General features: G+C 42.9%; 1 protein-coding gene across 7 annotated transcripts in view; it reads left to right on the top strand.

The window, feature by feature from the left end:
* Window positions 1-26,488, top strand: part of LOC129851127 (forkhead box protein P1-B-like) — a 246,278-nt gene that overhangs the window by 123,617 nt on the left and 96,173 nt on the right. For all 7 annotated transcript variants that reach the window (XM_055917425.1, XM_055917423.1, XM_055917428.1 and 4 more), the window contains one exon: window positions 9,374-9,540. In XM_055917425.1, coding sequence (XP_055773400.1) covers window positions 9,385-9,540 — 156 coding nt within the window. In that variant the 5' untranslated portion in view covers window positions 9,374-9,384. The remainder of the gene's footprint in view (window positions 1-9,373; window positions 9,541-26,488) is intronic.

The raw sequence follows: 26,488 nt of genomic DNA, 5'->3' as shown, positions 1-26,488 counted from the left end.
ATGTGTGTATGGCTGTTTGTGTCTGTGTTTGTGCATTCGTGGGTGCTTGCATGAATGCGTATTTTCCAACCATGCTAAGTATAGTACCTTTAGCGAGACACTTGACTGATAATTCACCCTGAATATGTATTGTTGTATAAATGGATTTAGTAAAAAAACAAATTAACTGCAAGCTATTTGAGTCATCATCACAGATAAAAGTATCCTCTGAGCAAACTGAACATAAATTAGTAGATAAATGAATGAGGGGCCCTGTCACGTGGTAGACTAGTTGCCTGTGCCTGATAGCCTACATGAAGTTGCTGTGTCTCTGCCTCAGTGCAGCTCAGATTAACATTGTTGTCACTAGATAACTTTCCGATAAGGCTCGTTCCTATCTGGGTGATATTTATGATGGATAATGCACATTTTCCATTTTCTTTATTTCTCTCTTTTTTTGCAGCTTTGAATTATTCTGCAGTAAAATTAATGAGAAAGTAGATTTATGGGTTTCATTTGTTTGTCAATTCGAAAATGAATTGGGTGTTAATTTTAGCCGTCCCTCATCAGTGCCGGTTCCAAGCATGTGCGCCTTACTTTGCATTCATTTTAGCCTTACTCTCCTTCATTGTGGGTCACAAGTTTTGCATACATTAAAATAGCCCCGCGGCTCATTCTCTTGATTACTTTTGGAGATGCCTTGCATTCGTAAATGTACGCCTTTCCATTATAATTACGAAAATTTTGCGTGGAATGACAGTGCATGCATAATAGGCATTACTTTCCCCTTTTATGTAGCTTTAGAGAGAGAAAAACAGACTCAGTCCATTTTTTTTATGTGTGGAAAAATGTATTTTATTTGAAAAAGAAGTGGGGGTGAATAGCGTCAGCATGTGGTTTATTTCAAATCACATTTCATTTGGCCTGAGAATGTGTTTCTAATTGGTGTCTCAGAAGGAAGGGGAGTTTGTATGAGCTGAGCTGACCTGAGCTGAGCAGCCGGCTGACTCTTGTAGTTGTGGCTGACTCTCTCTCTTCCATCCCACAGTATTCCTCTTGCTCACTCCTTGTTTACAAAATCCTGTTATGGAGGGAGGCTGTGCCAGACTGAAGGGGTCAACCAGGTCAACATCTGTCTGGAGAGAGGGAGAGAGAGTGGGCTGAGCTGGAAGCTTGAGGCAGAGCCCAGAACCCAGAAAACACAGCCCATAGCCTGGGCACATCAGCCCATAGCCTGGGCCCAACAGTCTGTAGCTTGGGCCCGACAGCCCATAGCCTGCAGGCAGAGAGGCAGGGGCTCAGAATGAGATGTATTTATTATTTATTTAACCAGGTGAGTGGACTGAGAATACATTCTCATTTGCAGCATGGCCCTGGGGACAGTAAAAAAACATAGGCCTAGTTACTTACTACATACAAGATATATGGAAGCACAAAAAACATCACAATAAAGTCAAATCTAAAATAAATTACAAGATCAATCATAGAATCGTAAAAAACAAACACATTCTTCCTTAAAATGGTCCTCACATAGCCGTCTGAACTGCTTTAGATGCACCATTGAATTTCAGTGTATTCTGTAGACAATTCCACAAGCAAGGTAGCAAAATAGCTAAAGGTAGATTTACTTAACTGTTGAGATCGAAGGGACCTCTAGAGTTAACCATTCCTGAGATTGTGTCTGATAGCTTGTATTTTTGTAGGTTACCAGAGAAGTGAGGTACGGTGGTAGTTTACGTAAGAGGGCTTTATAGACAAAAAGAGCGTAATGCATAGATCTGCGAGACTTCAAAGAGGGCCAGCCTACTTTCTCATATAGAGTACATTAATGTGTGCTGAACCTATCGCCCGTAATGAAGCGTAATGCTATACAGCGTCCAGTGGTTTCAATACAGTGGCAGCTGCATTCATATCAATTATATCTCCATATTGTAAGATCGGAATCAATATAGACAAAATGATTTGTTTTCTGCTATTTAACGTAAGGCATATTCCTGTAAAAGAAGTCCATTTAAATGAATAACTTCATAACTAACTCATCAACATGTATTTTGAATGAAAGCCTATCGCCAATCCAGATTCCCAGATATTTATACGCGGGAACACATCCAATATATACTGAACGAAAATATAAACGCAACATGTAAAGTGTTGGTTCCATGTTTCATGAGCTGAAATAAAGGATCCCAGAAATGTTCCATACGGACAAAAAGTTATTTCTCTCAAATGTTGTGCACAAATTTGTTTAAATCCTTGTTAGTTAGCATTTCTCATTTGCCAAGATAATCCATCCATCTACACCTCTGCTGTCTTCAATCAAGATCTCAGCGATCACTCCCTCATTGCCTGTATCCGCCATGGGTCCGCGGCCAAACGACCACCCCTCATCACTGTCAAACGCTCCCTTAAACACTTCTGCGAGCAGGCCTTTCTAATCGACCTGGCCCGGGTACCCTGGAAGGATATTGACCTCATCCCGTCAGTTGAGGATGCCTGGTCATTCTTTAAAAGTTACTTCCTCACCATATTAGACAAGCATGCTCCGTTCAAAAAATGCAGAACCAAGAACAGATATAGCCCTTGGTTCACTCCAGACCTGACTGCCCTCGACCAGCACAAAAACATCCTGTGGCGAACTGCAATAGCATCGAAGAGCCCCCGCGATATGCAACTGTTCAGGGAAGTCAGGAACCAATACACGCAGTCAGTCAGGAAAGCAAAGGCCAGCTTTTTCAAGCAGAAATTTGCATCCTGTAGCTCTAACTCCAAAAAGTTCTGGGATACTGTAAAGTCCATGGAAAACAAGAGCACCTCCTCCCAGCTGCCCACTTCACTGAGGCTAGGTAACACGGTCACCACTGATAAGTCCGTGATAATCGAAAACTTCAACAAACATTTCTCAATGGCTGGCCATGCCTTCCTCCTGGCGACTCCAACCTTGGCCAACAGCCCCGCCCCCCCCCGCTGCTACTCGCCCAAGCCTCCCCAGCTTCTCCTTTACCCATATCCAGATAGCAGATGTTCTGAAAGAGCTGGAAAACCTGGACCCATACAAATCAGCTGGGCTTGACAATCTGGACCCCCTATTTCTGAAACTGTCCGCCGCCATTGTCGCACCCCCTATTACCAGCCTGTTCAACCTCTCCTTCGTATCATCTGAGATCCCCAAGGATTGGAAAGCTGGCGCGGTCATCCCCCTCTTCAAAGGGGGAGACACCCTGGACCCAAACTGTTACAGACCTATATCCATCCTGCCCTGCCTATCTAAGGTCTTCGAAAGCCAAGTCAACAAACAGATCACTGACCATCTCGAATCCCACCGTACCTTCTCCGCTGTGCAATCCGGTTTCCGAGCCGGTCACGGGTGCACCTCAGCCACGCTCAAGGTACTAAACGATGTCATAACCGCCATCGATAAAAGACATTACTGTGCAGCCGTCTTCATCGACCTGGCCAAGGCTTTCGACTCTGTCAAACACCATATTCTTATCGGCAGACTCAGTAGCCTCGGTTTTTCTAATGACTGCCTTGCCTGGTTCACCAACTACTTTGCAGACAGAGTTCAGTGTGTCAAATCGGAGGGCATGTTGTCCGGTCCTCTGGCAGTCTCTATGGGGGTACCACAGGGTTCAATTCTCGGGTCGACTCTTTTCTCTGTATACATCAATGATGTTGCTCTTGCTGCGGGCGATTCCCTGATCCACCTCTATGCAGACGACACCATTCTGTATACTTCCGGCCCTTCCTTGGACACTGTGCTATCTAACCTCCAAACGAGCTTCAATGATATACAACACTCCTTCCGTGGCCTCCAACTGCTCTTAAACGCTAGTAAAACCAAATGCATGCTTTTCAACCGTTCGCTGCCTGCACCCGCACGCCCGACTAGCATCACCACCCTGGACGGTTCCGACCTAGAATATGTGGACATCTATAAGTACCTAGGTGTCTGGCTAGACTGCAAACTCTCCTTCCAGACTCATATCAAACATCTCCAATCCAAAATCAAATCTAGAGTCGGCTTTCTATTCCGCAACAAAGCCTCCTTCACTCACGCCGCCAAACTTACCCTAGTAAAACTGAATATCCTACCGATCCTCGACTTCGGCGATGTCATCTACAAAATAGCTTCCAATACTCTACTCAGCAAACTGGATGCAGTTTATCACAGTGCCATCCGTTTTGTTACTAAAGCACCTTATACGACCCACCACTGCGACCTGTATGCCCTAGTCGGCTGGCCCTCGCTACATGTTCGTCGTCAGACCCACTGGCTCCAGGTCATCTACAAGGCTATGCTAGGTAAAGTGCCGCCTTATCTCAGTTCACTGGTCACGATGGCTACACCCACCCGTAGCACGCGCTCCAGCAGGTGTATCTCACTGATCATCCCTAAAGCCAAAACCTCATTTGGACGCCTTTCCTTCCAGTTCTCTGCTGCCTGCGACTGGAACGAATTGCAAAAATCTCTGAAGTTGGAGACTTTTATCTCCCTCAACAACTTTAAAAATCTGCTATCCGAGCAGCTAACCGATCGCTGCAGCTGTACATAGTCCATCTGTAAACTACCCACCCAATTTACCTACCTCACCCCCCATACTGCTTTTATTTATTTACTTTTCTGCTCTTTTGCACACCAGTATCTCTTCTTGCACATGATCATCTGATGATTTATCACTCCAGTGTTAATCTGCTAAATTGTAATTACTCGATTTATTGCCTACCTCATGCCTTTTGCACACATTGTATATAGATTCTCTTTTTTTTCTACCATGTTATTGACTTGTTTATTGTTTACTCCATGTGTAACTCTGTGTTGTTGTCTGTTCACACTGCTATGCTTTATCTTGGCCAGGTCGCAGTTGCAAATGAGAACTTGTTCTCAACTAGCCTACCTGGTTAAATAAAGGTGAAATATATATATTTTTTTTTTAAATCTGACAGGTGTAGCATATAGAGAAGCTGAATAAACAGCATGATCGTTACACAGGTTCACCTTGTGCTAGGAACAATAAAAGGCCACTCTAAAATGTGCAGTTTTGTCACAAAACACAATACCACAGATGTCTTTTGAGAGAGCGTGCAATCGGCATGCGGACTGCAGGAATGTCCACCAGAGCTGTTGCCAGAGAATTGAATGTAAATTTTTCTGCCATAAGCCGCCTCCAATGTAATTTTAGATAATTTGACAGTACGTCCAACCGCAGACCACGTTTAACCATGCCAGCCCAGGACCTCCACATTCGGCTTCTTCACCTACAGAATCGTCTGAGACCAGCCACCCGGACAGCTAATGAAACTGAGTTTGCACAACTGAAGAATTTTGGCACAAACTGTCAGAAATTGTCTCAGGGAAGCTCATCTGTGTGCTCGTCGTCCTCACCAGGGTCTGGACCTGACTGCAGTTCGGCATCATAACCAACTTCAGTGGGAAAATGCTCACCATCAATGGCCAGTGACATACTGGAGAGGTGTGCTGTTCACGGATTAATCCAGGTTTCTACTGTACAGGGCAGATGGCAGACAGCGTGTATTGCATCGTGTGGGCGAGCGGTTTGCTGATGTCAATGTTGTGAACAGAGTGACCCATGGTGGTGGTGGAATTATGCTATGGGCAGGCATAAGCTATTGACAATGAACACAATTGCGTTTTATCGATGGCAATGCACAGAGATACCGTGACGAGATCCTGAGGCCCATTGTCGTGCCGTTCATCCGCCGCCATCATCTCATGTTTCAGCATGATAATGCACGGCCCCATGTCGCAAGGATCTGTACACAATTCCTGGAAGCTGAAAATGTCCCAGTTCTTCTATGGTCTGCATACTCACCAGACATGCCACCCATTGAGCATGTTTGGGATGCTCTTGATCGACATGTACGACAGCGTGTTCCAGTTCCCGCCAATATCCAGCATCTTCACACAGCCATTGACGAGTGGGACAACATTACACAGGCCACAATCAACAGCCTGATCAACTGTATGTGAAGGAGATGTCACACTGCATGAGGCAAATGGTGGTCACACCAGATACTGGCTGGTTTTCCGATCCACACCCCTAACTTTTTTTTAAGGTATCTGTGACCAACAGATGCATATCTGTATTCCCAGTCATGTGAAATCCATAGATTAGGGCCTAATGAATTTATTTAAATTGACTGATTTCCTTTTATGAACTGTAACTCAGTAAAATCTTTTCAATTGTTGCATGTTGCGTTTATATTTGTGTTCAGTGTACGTAGCATTAATCATTCGATACATTTCTATGTGAATGGGAAAACAACATGTTTGATTTTAAAAGGCATTAAGCACTAACTTTAGTTCAACAAAGGCCCTCTGTAGGGCAATAAAGGCAGGCTGAAGCTCCAAAAGAGCCTGCTCAGCCATTGGGGAAATAGCATACACAACAGTTGAGGTGAAGGGGCGGTTGACATACAACTGAAACAATACCGACCACATTATTTGATGAGGACTCACTAGGATGTTCTGCTTGCAAGAAGAGCAGAGACATTCTTCCTTGTAAAGATTGAAATTATAGTGCACTATGGTGATTATTATTATAGTGGTAGCTACTGATTTTACTACTTGTAGCTTACAAGTACTGATGATGATAGTACTGAAATAGTTAGGCCTGTAACATTTTAATTTATTGTTTTAACGACCTATACCAGGATTCTCCAACTGGCGACCCGTGGGTGGTTTTATTTGCCCCCCCCCCCCCTCCCCAAATTTTGTAAGCAAAAAAATTATTTTTTTTTTTGTTGGGGGGGGGGGGGGGTAACATTTTTATTGTTGGACATAAGACTAGAAACACCAGGAAATCACCTCCAAGTGATTTTAATTTTGGAAATCCTTTAATCCCATGCATAATAAAGAGATATATGTGATCGGATACAAATGTAAGCAAGGTTTGAAATTATTATGTTTTGGTCAAATATTATACAGTATCTGTTTGGACTTCTTGCGGTCAATTTGCAGTCTACATATTATTTGTAATTATATTTCGGGCCCCCGACCATCCGCTCAAGAAAAAAACGGCCCTTGGCTGAATCTAGTTGATGATCTCTGAGCTATACTATTCTATTCTATTGTTATCTTGCTTATTTTGTTTTCTGATATTAAATGTGAACATAACAATCTGTCAAGCTCCATTTAATGTCTGTCAGACAGAGTGAGTCCCCATTGTGGCTCCTCTGCTGTGGGCCGGCTGTGCCTTGTTTCAAATCAAATCAAATCACATGCGCCGAATACAACAGGTGTAGACCTTACAGTGAAATGCTTACTTACAAGCCCCTAAACGACAATGCAGTTTCAAAAAATACGTATAAGAACAATAAATAAATGTAACAAGTAATTAAAGAGCAGCAGTAAAATAACAGTAGCGAGACTATATACAGGGGGGTACCGGTACAGAGTCAATGTGCGGGGGGCACCGGTTAGTTGAGGTAATATGTACCATGTAGGTAGAGTTATTAAAGTAACTATGCATAGATGATAACAACAGAGAGTAGAAGCGGTATAAAAAGGGGGGTAGCCAATAGTCTATTTGATTAGGTGTTCAGGAGTCTTATGGCTTAGGGGTAGAATATGTTTAGAAGCCTCTTGGACCTAGACTTGGGGCTCCGGTACCGCTTGCTGTGCGGTAGCAGAGAGAACAGTCTTTGACTATGGTGGCTGGAGTCTTTGACAATTTTTAGGGCCTTCCTCTGACACCGCCTGGTATAGAGGTCTTGGATGGCAGGAAGCTTGGCCCCAGTGATGGTCTGTGCCGTTCGCACTACCCTCTGTAGTGCCTTGCGGTCAGAGGCCGAGCAATTGCCATACCAGGCAGTGATGCAACCAGTCAGGATGCTCTCGATGGTGCAGCTGTAGAACCTTTTGAGGATCTGAGGACCCATGCTAAATATTTTCAGTCTCCTGAGGGGGAATAGGTTTTGAAGTGCCCTCTTCATGACTGTCTTGGTGACTGTCTTGGTGCTTGGACCATGTTAGTTTGTTGGTGATGTGGACACTAAGGAACTTGAAGCTCTCAACCTGCTCCACTGCAACCCCGTCGATGAGAATGAGGGAGTGCTCGGTCATCTTTTTCCTGTAGTCCACAATCATCTCCTTTGTCTTGATCACTATGAGGGAGAGGTTGTTGTCCTTGCACCGCACGACCAGGTCTCTGACCTCCTCCATATAGGCTGTCTCTTGTTTAGATTGGCATCTCAGGAGACTCAGCCCCTCTGTTGAGCACACATTAACACGTACTGGCCTCCCTATAACACGGCTTAAACACAACATTTTAAATCTGCATTTAGTCTCATTTCCACCATCTTTCATGACGAGGCCCAATGTTTTAAGGGCATTTATTCTACTTTGTATAAATCATTGATCAGCCAAGTTAATTTACTTCTGCCTGACTTGGTCAGCTTCATTAACTGCTTTGGAGTTGGGTAACTAGACGCGCCTCCCGCCGCACCAGGCTTGTGACCAACACAAAAGATGTAAATCTCACCACTGATTTCAGGAATGCAGACCCAGATAAGCATCAGTGTCGTTCAGTTCATACTCATCCCAGGAGCGAGGGGAGGGAGTTGGGATGGGGGGTGAGAGGATGTCTGTCTGGCTTGTGTATCATCAAAATGAGAAACAATAAGGACTTGAAAATGTAAAAAATCTACAGCTGAATATTTTTTTATTTTAGTTGGATTATAGAATTACATGCAATTATAGAGCATATGTAACCATTTGTATACAGCACATTCTCCTTTAAAATGAAGTAATAACAGAAAATGATTTTGGTATAGACTCATATGTTGGTGTTAATTGAGCACCGCATAGGATTTGAGTGTTTTAAAATGGATGTTTCTCATGGAGATCCTTTGGCAGGCAGGCACGCCCACCCGTTGGACCTGTTTCCCATTAAAAAGCCATTCTGCGTGGTTCTTCTGGGAGTAAATATATCAATTTCCATAGAAAGTGTTTTGTTTGTGAGGGTGAGTGTTTTCTTGGACTCCACTGCTTTGCCTTACTGAGGTTAGGTTTCTCTCAGATGTGTGTTTTTATGCCCTGCCTTCCACACAGCCGTGAAGCAGAACACTAACAGAACCTGAGCCATGCTCCTTCGTCCAGCCCAGTATGGACATGTCATCTGCAAGTATCTAGTCCGGAAAGACAAAGCAAAAGACTAGTTCATCACCCAGTGGAAGGAGAGTCTATGAGTACAATGCAAACAAACAAACAAACAAGAAACAGTCAGGAATGAACCAATAGAAAAACCTGTTATAGAAGTGAACTCGTGTGGTAAGGAAATTACACGTTTACAGTTTGGCCCAGGTTAAAATGTACTGTATCCCCTGTACTGTGCCTTGTTTTAACAGCTGTTTCTCCTACTCCCTGCTGTCTCAGGTTTTTAAGTCATGATGCAAGAATCTGGGACCGAGGCGGCAAGCAACGGTCCAGCCAGTCAGAACAGAGCAGCGAGCGTGGAGGACGGAGCCAGGGACGCGAGGCCCAAGAGCGCCACGTCAGTGGACGTCACTGCAGCTGACCTGATCCATCTCCAGCAGCAGCAGGTCAACTAGGTTCCTCTCTTCACACCTGTCTTAATTAAAGGAATAATCACCTCAAAAACGATATTTTGGTATTTGTTTCATTATTCCACTGTTGTTACAGTCTTAAAATGTTTTGCATGTCAGCAATCAAGTTACTATTTGCTTTTTGAAAGTCTTATATCTTGACAACTTGATTGCTGACATGCAAAACCTTTTGGGACTGTATCAACAGTGGCCTAATGAAAATAATGTCAAAATGAGTGGATTATTCTCATGTCAAGAGCAGTCCCTATCCCCTCTAAAGTACCTGTTAATATTTCATCCCGACCCAAAGTACATCAACTACATAAACACATGACTATTATTTATGTGTATTGGAGAGCGTGTTGAATGTTTAAAGAGAGGGTAGTGCTCTCAATGATTGTGTGTTTGGATGCGGACATGTTTAGTGTATTATGCAGCATCTGCATTTTGGTGAAGTATTTATTGAGGTAGGTCAACATATTTTAAGTGTATAGGTGCCACACGATTCTCGGACAGTTGGAGTGCTGTACTGTGCAATGGGCTGACAGTATTTTCCCTTAGCTCATTGTGAACACGCCTCACACTCACAACTAATGCCACACTCCTCTGTGTCCGACCAATGAGGCCCATAGAATGGCGGTAGATTTATTATTAGTGAAGCCCAAAACATTTTCACCATCTGAGACTTGAGGCAAACAGACAAGCTCTTTCTGTTGGTGTCAGTGTTATGTGTGCCACACGACAGCGTGTTTAAGGAAACAGCATTGAAAAGATCACTGTGTCTCATGCTGTCTTGGCATTGAAGAATGACTGGGGTTGTTGTCAGGAGCAGTTTAGTCATGATGCACAGCCTCTTTTGTTGCTGCCTGTTGTCACCGTATATCTATCAACATCTGTATGAGGTAAAGAACAATGCTGAAACATGCATTTTGTCACAATAAAAATAACAGTCATTCGTTTGAAGCACTTATCAGGAAAATCAGCTTGTGAACACGTACAGCACATTGTGAGTAATAGCCCAAGAAATCACATATTTGTTGCAAGCCAGTAACATTAACACCAGCAAAGTTGCAAATGCACAATTTACAATAATTCCTTCAGCAATAACAGAAAAAGTAGACAAATAAAGATGTGTCTGCAAACGTCCTTTACTTGTTAGACCTATAGGCGGTCTACTCCACATGGCTGTCCCTCCCTCCTCTCCCCTTCATCACTGCTGTTCTAGCCGTCTCCCTTATTTTCTCCAGCTCAACATTAACATGTCGTCAGTGAGAAAATCACAGCCATACTGAATTCATTACTGCAGTAGTCGCACAAAACCATGGATACAATTTCAATAACTGCGGGCCACAGTTGAGTAAACAGTTGCACTGACACTTAATTCCTGTTGACTTTTCCTTCATTCTTTGCCAGGGGCGCATTCTGATTCGCTGTGCAAAGACAACAGGGGTTACAACTTTGATGAATGTGAGGCAGACGAGAGGGAGAGAGAGAGCAGGGAAATGTGGCATGGATGCACACTTGACACCGAGGAGAGTGAGAGAGAAAAAAAATCCTTCACCCGAGGTAAAGAGCCAACTGTCCGGCACTGGTCTCTGTTCTCTGGTCATATGGATGGGATAATGATTCTCTCAGATCAGTCATTTAGGAAAATAATGTAGAAATAAAAACATTACTCATGAATTTAGTCCTGTAGAATTTTTTTCCTGTTAATTTCAATAAATTGTAGATATTTTTCTTTCTGTTTGTCCCTTTGAACAAAGAAAGCCCATGCTTAATGTCTGTGGCGTACCATACGGTTTATGATGGAGAGAGAGAGGCGGATGGATTAATTGTTCTGTGTGATAAATGGTGCATGGTTCGGGATGAAGAACGAGATGTCTCATTCTCCGCTCCTGACGTTCTCCTTTGATAGGGTACTTACCAGTGGAGAGTTCTGGGGGAATGCACCTGTGTTTTTATTCTCCCATTAGGCTAACCCAGGATTTTCATTCATGGATCATGAACCATGTTAATTGTCCCATGGGCATTAAGATCTTCGCTCAATTACTTGATAACTTTTACTTTTGTGGCATTTTGCAGTCTGTCTTTTAAGTTTTATTTGCTGGTTGCGCTAATATAGGCGGTAACTTGACAGATATGTGGGCTTCTCTGAGAAACATCCAAGACACCATTTCCCTTTTGGTGATGCAGAAATCAAGTCAGGGTGAACAACAAACCTGGTGGTGGTATACCATTTATTCTTATTAGGGAACATAACTGTGAAAGACAGTGCTCATTAATAAAGATAGGGGATACAATAATTGTAATCTGTTTGATCATCTTGATTCTGACAGTGGAATTTATCTTGTAGACCAGTCAGATTTGTGGGAAGTGGACCATAAGCTTGGTTTAAACATCTCTATTAGTAAGTCAAATACTGGGCTGTAATACCTCTGCAGAAACAAGGCGCTCTCCTGGCTTATCTAAATCTCCAATCAAAGTGGTTTCCCATTATTGGCCAATCACTGTATAGACACATTTTATGTTTGAACAGAAATGTTCCCATTTGGTGGATAAATATAGTGTATTGTTGTGTCAACCAAACAGAAGGTTTGCACCCTATATTTTCTCAATATGACTCCTTTCTTTTATGTTTTCTCTAAACTTTCTTGCTGATGGTGCAGAAGTTGTGGTTTTCAGAAATCCCTTTAATGAGGAAGTGAAGATTATAGACATGATAAAGACAAATATATTTCTTAAAAGGGGCTGTGTTTTTGCAATAGCTAAACATTTACGGGTTTTCCGTTTGTTTTGTTGTTATTGATTTTGCAAGAGGAAGTTCCGATGTCCAAAGGAGCAGTCACAGATTAGACCAGATGCAGCCAACCACATCAACAAGCAGGCAGTCATAGTGATGATGTGATTGAACAGTTAGATACTGTAGGCTGCTGTTGACTCCTGCACATTCAAGTTACTACATGTACTGTTGTTGATTGTGATTTATGGTTGATTTAGGCATTGCATTCGTAATCCTGCACATGTTTATGCAAGCAACCGATTCCTCTCCTAGAAATTGGATTCAGCTGATATAACTGTGGAGTATTAAATATTAATATCCTGTCTCTTAGAGGTGTCCCTTTCATGAAGTTTGAGAGATTCCTCAAATATCATCGTTCCTCAGTGATAGAAAATACATTAAGTTTACAAAACATTAAGAACACCTTCCTAATATTGAACACCCTTTTACCCTTTGTTGAAGCTGCAGGAGAACGTTGCAGGAGAAGATGATCACAAGGAAAATTAAGTTATCTGGCAAGCTTAAAGGGCTTACATAAACATGTGATGGAAATATTAAATAACGCAGACTGTGGCCTCAAAAAATCTGGCTTCTCTAGAAAATACACTGAGTGTACAAAACATTCAGAATATTGAGTTGCCCCACCTTTTGCCCTCAGAACAGCCTCGATTCATCATTGCATGGACTCTACAAGGTGTCGAAAGCGTTCCACAGGGATGCTGGACCATGTTGACTCATAATGTCAACATGGTCATAATGTTCATAATGTTTTGTCCACTCAGTGTACACTCCAACAATATCATCAGAAAAAGAACAACAGTCAGATGAATCATTGCTTATCCTTTACAGCAGAAATATCAATCCAGGCTTCTTTGTCAGACAAGTTCTCTAAAGCTTTGTCACAAATCGCAAGATAAGGCAAACCAACTTTTTTCCCTTTAATTTCTCTTCTCTGTTGAAGCAGGACCATCAGTACTGTCTGGAGAGCAACACTTTGGCTCTTCACGTGGAGCCGCAGACACAGGTTCGCTGTTTGCATAATATAAAGTATAACAAGGTCCCTCTCGACATGGTGGAAGAGAGAGAGATACACACACACACACACACACACACACACACACACACACACACACACACACACACACACACACACACACACACACACACACACACACACACACACACACACACACACACACACACACACACACACACACACACACACACACACACTGCTCAGCACAGCCTTGGTTGTCTGTCTGTCTGTGTGTCTATCATCACTGAACTCTACTCACCGGAGGAGGAATTGCTAAGTGATAAGAAGACTCACATGACTTTCTCCCACGTTGCCAACCCTGTACTGTAGAGTAGACATCCAGGCCCAGTACTGCCCAGTACAGTACAGTGTAGCAGGGCCAGGGCTGCTGAGGCCTGTGTCCTGGTCTGTAGAGCAGACTAGTGGTCAGACTCACTGGCATTTAGATCAGAGGTTAAAATCATCAGGTCAGAGGTGAGCTCAGAGCAGCTCTCTTGCTGCTGGACTGCTGGATGCTGATTGCGTCCACTTGACTGTGGAGTTCAGCGGAACAGATCCACCCCTCTTTACTACAAGTAAAAAACACTCGTTATCGCCACACATTTTAATTTAATTAAATTCAGCTTTTTGTTTTCTCACAGCAGTATATCTGCTCAGTACTGCATAACCAATAGGTATGATAGAGGGCTGGTTTCTCTGTGTGGTTGGTGTCCAAAGGCTATGACGCATTATTCTCTCATTGTGTGTTTCCTTCCTGAGGGTTGCAGTCAATGACACATATGCATGCCACGCACACAAGTGCACACACACACACCCCTCCTCATCTCAGAGAGGATCATGTTTAAAGGATACACACGGCTATGTTTCTGTGTCACTCGCAGCCACCTGTGTTATGCTGTGGATTGTCTTTCCTTCATCTCTCAGTGCTCTCAGGTATCTGCTTGTAAACTGTTCATATTGTCAGATCAGGCTGGGGACGGTAGGGGCTCCAACTTATTGGAAATCTGGGGGAACGGATAACATCAGTGTTATGACACTAAATATTGCCCTAAATTGCTTTGTTGGTAAAACGATAGTGCTCTTCCAATTTGAATAATTGTATGGAATCCCTCCCAGAACAGTTTAATTATGTTATCACACAACTCACAGCATCTGTCTTTATAGTGGAGCAGATGACAGTTTTATTACAGGCTGATTTCTTGGGTGGTTCTGGCAATTGATGTGTGATCTGATTAATAATCATACTGATGGAGGTGGAAATTGAACAGTAATGTGCTTGTATGTAGAAAAGGGAAAAGATAATTAGAAAAAAACACGCCATGTGTCACAAGAAAACTTCATCACTGTTTTTGTCGATTCCTAAGCCTTCCGCAATTGAACCATATTGCTTTTTGAGTTTAGTTAATTGTTACATGCAATATATTTTTCTCCCAGGGAAGAGAGATCTGTTTAGTCTATCCCAGTATGACTTCTGAAGCCTTTTGTCATGTCTTGTTGAGTTTTCTTCCTGAGTTTTGGAGGTAAACACATGAGCAGCACCCCTCTCTATGGCTAAGTTCCAAAATGGCCAGCTCATGAAATCATCCATTTTGTTAAGTGTACCTGAAGCGTGTCCTTTCAGCCCGTGAGATGATCAGCAGCAGAGAGATGCAGCACAGGTCACATGTTTGCATACCATACCAAACCCCCAAGTTTAAAATAGTTGACTGATCCATGGGTTGACATCCTGTTTACACACCCTCCCCGGGGCTGGTTCATTTGGGCAAGCGGGGGGGGGATCTGAGGAGTTGTTTGACAATGAGGTAATCAGAGAGACTCTTAACTTCCCTCATGCCCCAACAAGCCTGCAACGCTGCAAGGTAAGTCGCTCCATACTATACTGTAGCTAACCCTGGCCACATGAAACACAGGGATAATGGATTTCAGGTCAAACGGTCAGGATGGGATGTAATGTAGTGGAAGGTGTATTGTTCTGTATCCCGTATTTATCAGGATGATGTAACGGTGAAGTGGAAACGTCTAGGAGCAACAACGGCTCAGCCGCGAAGTGGTAGGCCACACAAGCTCAGAGAACGGGACAGCCAAGTGCTGATGCACATAGTGCGTAAAAATTGTCTGTCCTCGGTTGCAACACTCACTACCGAGTTCCAAACTGCCTCTGGAAGCAACGTCAGCACAATAACTGTTCGTCGGGGGCTTCATTAAAGGGGTTTCCATGGCCGAGGAGCCACGCACAAGTCTAAGGTCAAAGGTCAATGCTAAGCGTCAGCTGGAGTGGTGTAAAGCTCGCAGCCATTGGACTCTGGAGCAGTAGAAACATGTTCTCTGGAGTGATGAATCACGCTTCACCATCTGGGTGTCCGACGGAACAAATCTGGGTTTGGCGGATGCCAAGGGAATGCTACCAGCCCCAGTGCATAGTGCCAACTGTAAAGTTTGGTGGAGGAGGAATAATGGTCTGGGGCTGTTTTTCATGGTTTGGGCTAGGCCCGTAGTTCCAGTAAAGTGAAATCTTAACGCTATATTCTAGATGATTCTGTGCTTCCAACTTTGTAGCTATAGTTTGGGGAAGGCCCTTTCCTGATTCAGCATGACAATGCCCCCGTGTACAAAGCAAGGTCCATACAGAAATGGTTTGTCAAGATTGGTGTGGAAGAACTTGACTGACTGGGACATAGAGCCCTGACCTCAACCCCATCGAACATCTTTAGGATGAATTGGAATGACGACTGTGAGCAAGGCCTAATCGCCCAACATCAGTGCCCGACCCCATTAAAGCTCTTGTGACTGAATGGAAGCAATTCCCTGCAGCATCTAGTGGAAAGCCTTCCCAGAAGAGTGGAGGCTGTTATAGCAGCAAAGGGGGGACCAACTCCATATTAATGCCCATGATTTTGGAATGAGATGTTCAACGAGCAGGTGTCCACATACTTTTGGTCATGTAGTGTATTTGGCAGTCTTAGGGCCTTCCTCTCTGACACCGCTTGGTATAGATGTCCTGGATGGTAGGGAGCTCGGCTCAAGTGATGTATTGGGCCATACGCACTACCCACTGTTGTGCCTTGCGGTTGGAGGCGAAGCAGTTGCCATACCAAGCAGTGATGCAGCCAGTCAAGATGTGTGGGCCCATGCCAAATCTTTCCATCCTCCTGAGGGGGAAGAGGTGTTGTCGTGCCTACTTCACGACTGTTGGTGTGTGTGGACCATGTTAATTCCTTAGTGATGTGGACACCGAGGAACTTGAAGCTCTCGACCTACTCTACTAAATGCATCTAGTGTGTAATGTTGGATCAGTGTGGCCACTGCTTTCTATGTAAATTATGGACGTGTATGCTGGTATCATTAGGAAGCCTGAAGTGGCTCTCATTGTGGGGCACCCGGATGATGGCCGTGTCTGTGCGTTTGTGCTGAAGAGGGAAACTGTAAACTTCTTTGCAATTGTCTGAAGCAGCTAATGTGGAGAGTCAGACAGGGAAACACGTCTGTGTTGGTTCATTATTAGATGGCTTATTAGGAGTGCTGAACTGACTCTAGGGTTTTGACTAAATGCATCGATGATGTTTTATTTAATGTAATACCCACAAACACATCCCTAAACCTCCCGATCGCATACACATACACACACGTATGCTCACACACCAACACACGCACGCACGAGCGCACACACACACTGGTATTGGTCTGTTCTTGTTGAGCAGATTGTGTGTTTAGTGTTGTAAATAAGGAACCGTTTTAACAGGGCCTCAGGAGGCTTGGGTTGGGAAAGTACAAGCCCAAACATGGCTGGTTTTAATAGCCATTGTCAAAACACTCTTTAAACAAAAAAACTATTCAGTGGAATGGAATGTTTACATCTAGTTGAATAATAATGCCTTTTTTGGAGAAACTATTCTTTTAGGGTGGCCCATTTGACCCAATTTATTAGGAATAAAGTTAGAGTTAATATGTATCAAGAAAGTATTTCCTACACAGAAAACTTATGGGTAATTAATATTAATAGGATGTGCTTGTTAACACCCCCAATGCAAGTGCAACGTAGATCCCATTAACATAGAAGAGGCCCTAAGGAATTTGGCAGATAAGGGTTAAGCTAGGTATTGAAATTGAAACTGGGACTTTCTCCCATTAAAACACTTATTTGTTTCAATAAAGCCCTAATCCTTGCAACTGCATTTGCCTCAGATTAAGGCATCTATTTGGGCTTCAGAGGCCACGACAGTACACAGATACATAGGGTGTGTGAATGTGTGTATTGGGGTTGGCGGGATGGATTACCAATGGAGGTACTAGCCTGCTAATGCAAAAGCGGTGTAGTGAAACTGGCTTTTTATATTTCATTAATAATCTACGCGCCACACTGTGGAAAACAGACGTCAATGTTCATTCACGCCGTCAGACCCCAGATCTGAAACTGGGCATGCTGGGTGACAGAGAGGGAAGAGAAGAGCTGGAGTCTGGAGGGGAGCAAAGTGATGGCAGCAAAACGCCTGTTTACTCTTGCCAGGCATCTGTTAGCAACACGCAAGCCTGTGATATTGCTCCCCAGAGCAACTTGTGAAGAATGTGCCTGCCGCCTGTTTCTTAAAGGGCTCAAAATGCCTCTAAATGGGTTAGCTGCCTGATGCTACCAAACGGTCAGGGGCAGACTTAGTGATTTGGAGGCTTGAGACAGAGGCCAGTTTGAGCCCCCTCCCCCATGTGTCTACAATGTTTTATAGTAAAGACATGTAATTTGACAATAAAAATGTATGTGCCATGAACACAATCATGAACCCAACCAGTCATGTTTTCATCTGTTTGTTAAATAAATGACTACAGAAAGTAGATTACCTTTGCACATTCATCCAAAAATAATTCCAGCATCCAAGTGGCTGAAACGATCTCACTTGAGAAAGCATCCGAGTGAGGGAAACAACGCCCCTCTGTCTTACTATATGTAGCTCATGTATCTGATGCTGTCTGGCCAAAAGGAGTATGACATGCCATACTCTTTTTAACCAGACAGCAGCGATACATGTGCTACACATACTGTACATGGCCCCTGCCTCGACAACAAAGGCAGTATTATCAGCAGCACCTGTCTTTTTACTAAAGAAATGCTTTAAGATTGCATTTTTCTGTTAAAATGTATTATTATTATATATATTTTTTCTCTGCCCCGTTCTGAAAGCGCCTCATTGCTGCAAGTTCATTTCAATGAAAGTTATGTTTGCAATCATATCGCGTGAAACAATGCACGGGAACTCTGTCAGGGTGGAATAGTCCATTATAATGAACCAGTCCATGGGTGATTAATGACACTTGTTTCTACTATTCTGAGAAAAATATTTGTATATCTATGAAAATAAAGTATTGATCTATATTATGAATTATTATTCAGCTGTATGGATTTATTTACTTTTTTGGAGGCCTTTTTTGTCAACAATGTGGCCTCATTAACCTGGGCACAGTGGCCAGACAAAACCCCCCTTCCAACTATTTCCATTGCAAGTTTTAAGCTTCCTGCAGATTTTGCTGTTGCTGAACCAACTTGCTGAAGTAAGACAGAATGAGAGCGATGAGCTGAGCAGCCCATGACAGCGGGTCATTTGTCGGGGTGGGCTGGGTTGGGGATGCCTCGAGTGGAGTATGGGGGGCCCTCAAGCGGAGAAATTATATATGTATATATATATATGTATATATATATATATAGTACCAGTCAAAAATTTGGACACACCTACTCATTCAAGGGTTTTTCTTTATTATTACTATTTTCTACATTGTAGAATAATAGTGAAGACATCAAAACTATGAAACAACACATATGGAATCATATAGTAACCAAAAAAGTGTTAAACAAATCAAAATATATTTTATTTATTGTTCAAAGTAGCCACCCTTTGCCTTAATGACACCTTTGAACACTCTTCTCATTCTATCAACCAGCTTCATGAGGTAGTCACCTGGAATGCATTTCAATTAGTGTACCTTGTTAAAAGTTAATTTGTTGAATTTCTTTCCTTCGTCATGCGTTTGAGCTAATCAGTTGTGTTGTGACAAGGTAGGAGTAGTATACAGAAGATAGCCCTATTTGGTAAAAGATCAAGTCCATATTATGGCAAGAACAGCTCAAATAAGCAAAGGGTAACAAAAGTCCATCATTACTTTTAGACATGAAGTTCAGTCAATCCAGAAAATGTCAAGAACTTAGAACGTTTCTTCAAGTGCAGTTGCAAAAACCATAAAGCGCTTTGATGAAACTGGCTCTTTTGATGACCGCCACAGGAAAGGAGACCCAGAGTTACCTCTGCTGTAAATGATAAGTTCATTAGAGTTACCAGCCTCAGAAATTGCAGCCCAAATAAATGCTTTACAGAGTTCAAGTAACGGACACATGTCGACATCAACTGTTCAGAGGAGACTGCGTGAATCAGGCATTCAAGGTCAATTTTGCTGCAAAGAAACCACTACTAAAGGACACCAATAATAAGAAGACACTTACTTCGGCCAAGAAACACAAGCAATGGACAATAGACCAGTGGAAATCTGTCCTTTGATCTGATGAGTCCAAATTTGAGATTTCTGGTTCCAACCGCCGTGTCTTTGTGAGACGCAGAGTAGGTGAACGGATGATCTCCGCATGTATGGTTCCCACCGTGAAACATGGAGGAGGAGGTGTGATGGTGTGGGAGAGCTTTGCTGGTGACACTGTCAGTGATTTATTTAGAATTCAAGGCACACTTAACCAGCATGGCTACCACAGCATTCTGCAGCGATACGACCATTCCATCTAGTTCGCTCTTAGTGGGACTATCATTTGTTTTTCAACAGGACAATGACCCAACACACCTCCAGGCTGTGTAAGGGCTATTTGACCAAGAAGGAGAGTGATGGAGTGCTGCATCAGATGACCTGGCCTCCACAATCACCCACCTCAACCCAATTGAGATGGTTTGGGATGAGTTGGACCGCAGCCAACAGGTGCTCAGCAAAAGTGGGAACTCCTTCAACACTGTTGGAAAGGCATTCCAGGTGAAGCTGATTGACATAATGCCAAGAGTGTGCAAAGCTGTCCTGAAGGCACAGGGTGGCTACTTTGAAGAGTCTAAAATATAAATTGATTTGTTTTACACTTTTTTGGTTACTACATGATTCCATATTTTATTTACCGCGTATTTTACCAGGTAAGTTGACTGAGAACACGTTCTCATTTGCAGCAACGACCTGGGGAATAGTTACAGGGGAGAGGAGGGGGATGAATGAGCCAATTGTAAACTGGGGATTATTAGGTGACCATGATGGTTTGAGGGCCAGATTGGGAAATTAGCCAGGACACCGGGGTTAACACCCCTACTCTTACGATAAGTGCCATGGGATCTTTAATGACCTCAGAGAGTCAGGACACCCGTTTAACGTCCCATCCGAAAGACGGCACCCTACACAGGGCAGTGTCCCCAATCACTGCTCTGGGGCATTGGGATATTTTTTAGACCAGAGGAAAGAGTGCCTCCTACTGGCCCTCCAACACCACTTCCAGCAGCATCTGGTCTCCCATCCAGGGACTGACCAGGACCAACCCTGCTTAGCTTCAGAAGCAAGCCAGTAGTGGTATGCAGGGTGGTATGCTGCTGGCATATGTGTTATTTCATAGTGTTGATGTCTTCACTATTATTCTACAATGTAGAAAATAGTACAAATAAATAAAAACCCTAGAATGAGTAGGTGTGTCCAAACTTTTGACTGGTATATAAAAAAGGATTACTGGAATAGTAAAAAATAAATAAAAATGACCAGCTCGTGAGGCCCCTTGATGATGTGAGGCCTGAGGCAATTGCCTCTTCTGCCTAATGGTAAGTCCACCATTGCAAACGGCAAACTTTTTTTTCTCTTTTCTCCCTCACCCTTCTTGTTTGCCTCGTCTCTACCCATCAAGTATCTCTGTCAAAGAATAGAGCAGTGAGCACAGAGGATTTGTAACTTTTGGTTGGTAATGTTGTGTGTGCAGAGGGTTTGGGAAATCTTTTTTTTTTTACCTGTTACACCACTAACATGGTCTCCCCAGCATCAGTTGCTATGATCCTAATGCTTATGGTGAACTAACTAGCTGGGAAATGGCCTCTGTAGGATAGACCATAAAAAGAGAGGCACAGACATGTCGGCTTCATTAAGTCACTATGCAGTGCTCTAGTGGAGAAAAATGAAGAACTGGCCTTTGTTTCTACACGCAGGTCGTTAGGATCTCTAACGTAGAGGCCATTAGTGGTGATATGGAGACCATGTTTCTCAGGGTTAGCATGGAGGCAGGTTATGAGTAGTGAATATACAATGAGACATGAACAATAATTATTTCTTTAACCATTTTTTCCCTTTGTTATTATGAAAGGACAAATATGACAAATACCTGAAATCTAAAATCGATACTGAATTATTTTTTAAACGCAATATGTAAAGTGTGTTGTGACCCAACATGTCACACATTGAGCATGTGTGGGATGCTCTGGATCGAAGTGTACGACAGCGTGTTCCAGTTCCCGACAATAGCCAGAAACAGCCATTGAAGAGGAGTGGGACAACATTCCATAGGCCACAATTAACTCTATGCAAAGGAGATGTGTCGCACTGCATGAGGCACATGGTGGTCACACCAGATACTGACTGGTATTCTGATCCATTCCCCTACGTTTTTTTTAAGGAATCTGTGAACAACAGTTGCATATTTGTATTCCCAGTCATGTGAAAACCATAGATTCTGGCCTAATGAATTTATTTCAATTGACTGATTTCCTTATATGAACTGTAACTCAGTAAAATCTTTGAAATTGTTGCATCTTGCATTTATATTTTTGTTCTGTGTAAAATCAAATGAACTCCTATAAAGGTAATTATACAGTTCTTTCGGAAAGTATTCAGACCCCTTTTCCACATTTTGTTACGTTACAGCCTTATGCTAAAATGGATTCAATCGTTTTTTTTGCTCATCAGTCTACACACAGTACCCCATAATGACAAAGCACTAACAGGTTTTGAAATGTTGGTAAATGTATTACAAACGAAAAAACTGAAATATCACATTTACATAACTATTCAGACTCTTTACTCAGTACTTTGTTGAAGCACCTTTGGCAGAGATTATAGCCTCAAGTCTTCTTGGGTATGACGATACAAGCTTGGCACACCTGTATTTGGGGAGTTTCTCCCATTCTTCTCTGCAGATCCTCTGAAGCCCTGTCAGGTTGGACAGGGCTTCAATTACTTTCAGGTATCTCCAGAGATGTTCGATCAGGTTCAAGTCCGGGCTCTGGCTGGGCCACTCAAGGACATTAAGAGACAGTCAGACACTCCTGCGTTGTCTTGGCTGTGTGCTTAGGGTCGTTGTCTTGTTAGAAGGAGAATCTTAGCCCAAGTCTGAAGTCCTGAGTGATCTGGAGCAGGTTTTCATCAAGCATCTCTCTGTACTTTGCTCCATTCATCTTTCCCACGATCCTGACTAGTCTCCCAGTCCCTGCCGTTGAAGAACATCCCCACAGCATGATGCTGCCACCGCCGTGCTTCACCGTAGGGATGGTGCTAGGTTTCCTCCAGATGTGATGCTTGGCATTCAAGCCAAAGAGTTCAATCTTGGTTTAATCAGATCAGAGAATCTTTTTTCTCATTGTCTGAGAGTCATTAGGTGCCTTTGGGCAAATTTCAAGCAAACTGTCATGTGCCTTTTACTGAGGAGTGGCTTCTGTCTGGCCACTCTACCATAAAGGGCTGATTAGTGAAGTGCTGCAGAGATGGTAGTCCTTCTGGACGGTTCTCCCATCTCCACAGAGGAACTCCGGAACTCTGTCAGAGTGACCAATCGGGTTCTTGGTCACCTCCCTGACCAAGGCACTTCTCACCTGATTGCTCAATTTGGTCGGGCGGCTAGCTCTAGGAAGAGTCTTGGTTGTTCCAAACTTCTTTCATTTAAGAATGATGGAGGCCACTGTGTTATTGGGGACCTTCAATGCTGCAGAAATGTTTTGGTACCCCTCCCCAGATGTGTGCTTTGACACAATCCTGTCTTGGAGCTCTATGAACAATTCATAAGACCTCTTGGCTTGGTTTTTGTCTGACATGCACTGTCAACTGTGGGACCTTATATATACAGGTGTATGCCTTTCCAAATCATGTCCAATCAATTGAATTTACCACAGGTGGACTCCAATGAAGTTGTAGTAACATCTCAAGGATGATCAATGGAAACAGGATGCATTGGAAAGGGTCTGAATACTTACGTAAATAAGTTATTTCTGTTTATTATTTGTAATAAATTGGAAAAAATGTCTAAAAATCTTCGCTTTGCCATTATGGGATGTTGTGTGTAGATTGGGATTTTTATTAGAATTTAATACATTTTAGAATAAGGCTGTAACATAACAAAATGTGGTAAAGTCAAGAGGTCTGAATACTTTCCCAATGCACTGTATATTTGTGTGGACCCTCACCCTGCCTCCCTTCAGAGCTCATTGGATGATTTGACTTGTCTCTTCCCATCAATGTATGTATCAGTGATGAATAATGACCTCCGATGCGTTCAGGAGTGACGTGGCCTCTATTTGAAAGAAAAATGACAAGGGGCCTGCGTGTGACTGCTTGTATACCATTTAGAGAATGATATGCTATGCCTCTGATGTGATGTCTCATCATAAATAAAAGTGATTGCCACCCAGCATCCTGTGAATGACGGCTGCCATAAATACTCATTCACAGCACCACTTGCATATATCCTCATTCGGTCTTTCTCTCTCTCTTAAAAAAAGGATATATATTATTGAAATGGACAATCAAAACAAATGTTTTCTCCACTGTGAGGAGGCCGGGTGGGAGCCCCTTTGGAGAACAGTGAGAGATGTGTGTTGTGTTGCTCTCTAGCTTTGGGCTTCTCTGCGCTGTTGTTATTTGGTTGTTTACAATCACTGACATGATGTAATGGGATGGCTGTGAAAGTACTAGCCAGTAAATGGCACAGAAAATAAGACAGACCTAAATGGCTTTTTCTCCCCCTTCTTTCTCTCTCTCCCCCTGTTTTCTCCCGAACTGGGAATATGTCCTGCATTTTACTGAGGGAACGAGTCTTGAATATAAGTAACTGTTTTTTGCATTAGGTGCTCCCCGGAGGTAGGGGGAAAATATCATGTCCCTGCGTGAAATGCGAATATGAAATCTAGCAGAAAGAAATATTTATGACCATTTTCTGCTTGATTAGAGTTGGATGACATGCGCTAGGATACAGGGACTGGAGAAAAGGGAGTATTGCTTCTGTGAAAATGTTTAGAGCAGGCCCTGCCTGTCCATCCATCTGTCTGTCTGTTCTGGGGAGGGAGAGCATGGGAACGGCACTGGGGTATGTCCATGTCCAACGGGATTCATCTGGGAGGGAGACATACAGTAGGGAAGTGATGGGCTTCTTCAGTACCATACTCCAGAGAGGTAGGCCGCTGCCAAACAGCTACAGGTAAACTAAATGCCTCCCACCAGTCACAGCATAGACATATTCTACACTCCTACATTTGTCACACAAGTACATTAATAGAATGTGGATTAGATTACTCTGTCAATATTCACAACACGAAGCAATGTTATGCTGTTTTTCTTTTCTTGAAGCAAACACAAACAAATGTTAGCCATCTAAGAGCTAAAGGACCTGTGTCTGTATAATGTCGTTCTGTGGACATTTACAATGAATAAACTTTCTCGTTTTATGTACACAGAACAAAAATATAAATGCAAGATGCAACAATTTCAAAGATTTTACTGAGTTACAGTTCATTTAAAGAAATCAGTCAATTGAAATAAATTAATTAGGCCCTAATCTATGGATTTCACATGACTGGGAATACTGACATGCATCTGTTGGTCACAGATACCTTAAAAAAGGTAGTGGTGTGGATCAGAAAACCAACCAGTATCTGGTGTGACCACCATTTGCCGCATGCCTTGCAACATACAGTTGAAGTGGAAAGTTTACATACACTTAGGTTGGAGTCATTGAAACTAGTTTTTCAACCACTCCACAAATTTCTTGTTAACAAACTATAGTTTTGGCAAGTCGGTTAGGACATCTACTTTGTGCATGACACAAGTCATTTTACCAACAATTGTTTACAGACTGATTATTTCACTTATCATTCACTGTATCACAATTACAGTAGGTCAGAAGTTTATATACACTAAGTTGACTGTGCCTTTAAACAGCTTGGAAAATTCCAGAAAATGATTTCATGGCTTTAGAAGCTTTGATAGGTTAATTGACATAATTTGAGTCAATTGGAGGTGTGCCTGTGGATGTATTTCAAGCCTACCTTCAAACTCAGTGCCTCTTTGCTTGACATCACGGGAAAATTAAAAGAAATCAGCCAAGACCTCAGAAAAAATATTTGTAGACCTCCACAAGTCTACCTTATCCTTGTGAGCAATTTCCAAATGCCTGAAGGTACCACATTCATCTGTACAAACAATAGTATGCAAGTATAAACACCATGGGACCACACAGGCATCATACCGCTCTGTCTCCTAGAGATGAACGTCCTTTGGTGAAAAGTGCAAATCAATCCCAGAACAACAGCAAAGGACCTTTTGAAGATGCTGGAGGAAACAGTTACAAAAGTATCTATATCCACAGTGAAACGAGTCCTATATCGACATTACCTGAAAGTCCGCTCAGCAAGGAAGAAGCCACTGCTCCAAAACCGCCATAAAAAAGTCAGACAACGGTTTGCAAATGCACATGGGGACAAAGATCGTAGTTTTTGGAGAAATGTCCTTTGGTCTGCTGAAACAAAAATAGAACTGTTTGGCCATAATGACCATCGTTATGTTTGGAGGACAAAGGGGGAGGCTTGCAAGCTGAAGAACACCATTCCAACCGTGAAGCACCGGTGTGGAAGCATCATGTTGTGGGGTTGCTTTCCTGCAGGAAACTGGAGGGACTGGTGCACTTCACAAAATAGATGGCATCATGAGGCAGGAAAATTATGTGGATATATTCAAGCAACATCTCAAGACATCAGTCAGGAACTTAAAGCTTGGTTGCAAATGGGTCTTCCAAATGGACTTTGACCCCAAGCATACTTCCCAAAGTTGTGGCAAAATGGCTTAAGGACAACAAAGTCAAGGTATTGGCG

The sequence above is a fragment of the Salvelinus fontinalis genome, chromosome 3 (genome assembly GCF_029448725.1).
Source record: "Salvelinus fontinalis isolate EN_2023a chromosome 3, ASM2944872v1, whole genome shotgun sequence".
Classification (NCBI taxonomy): domain Eukaryota; kingdom Metazoa; phylum Chordata; class Actinopteri; order Salmoniformes; family Salmonidae; genus Salvelinus; species Salvelinus fontinalis.
This window is presented reverse-complemented; position numbering and strand designations above follow the sequence as displayed.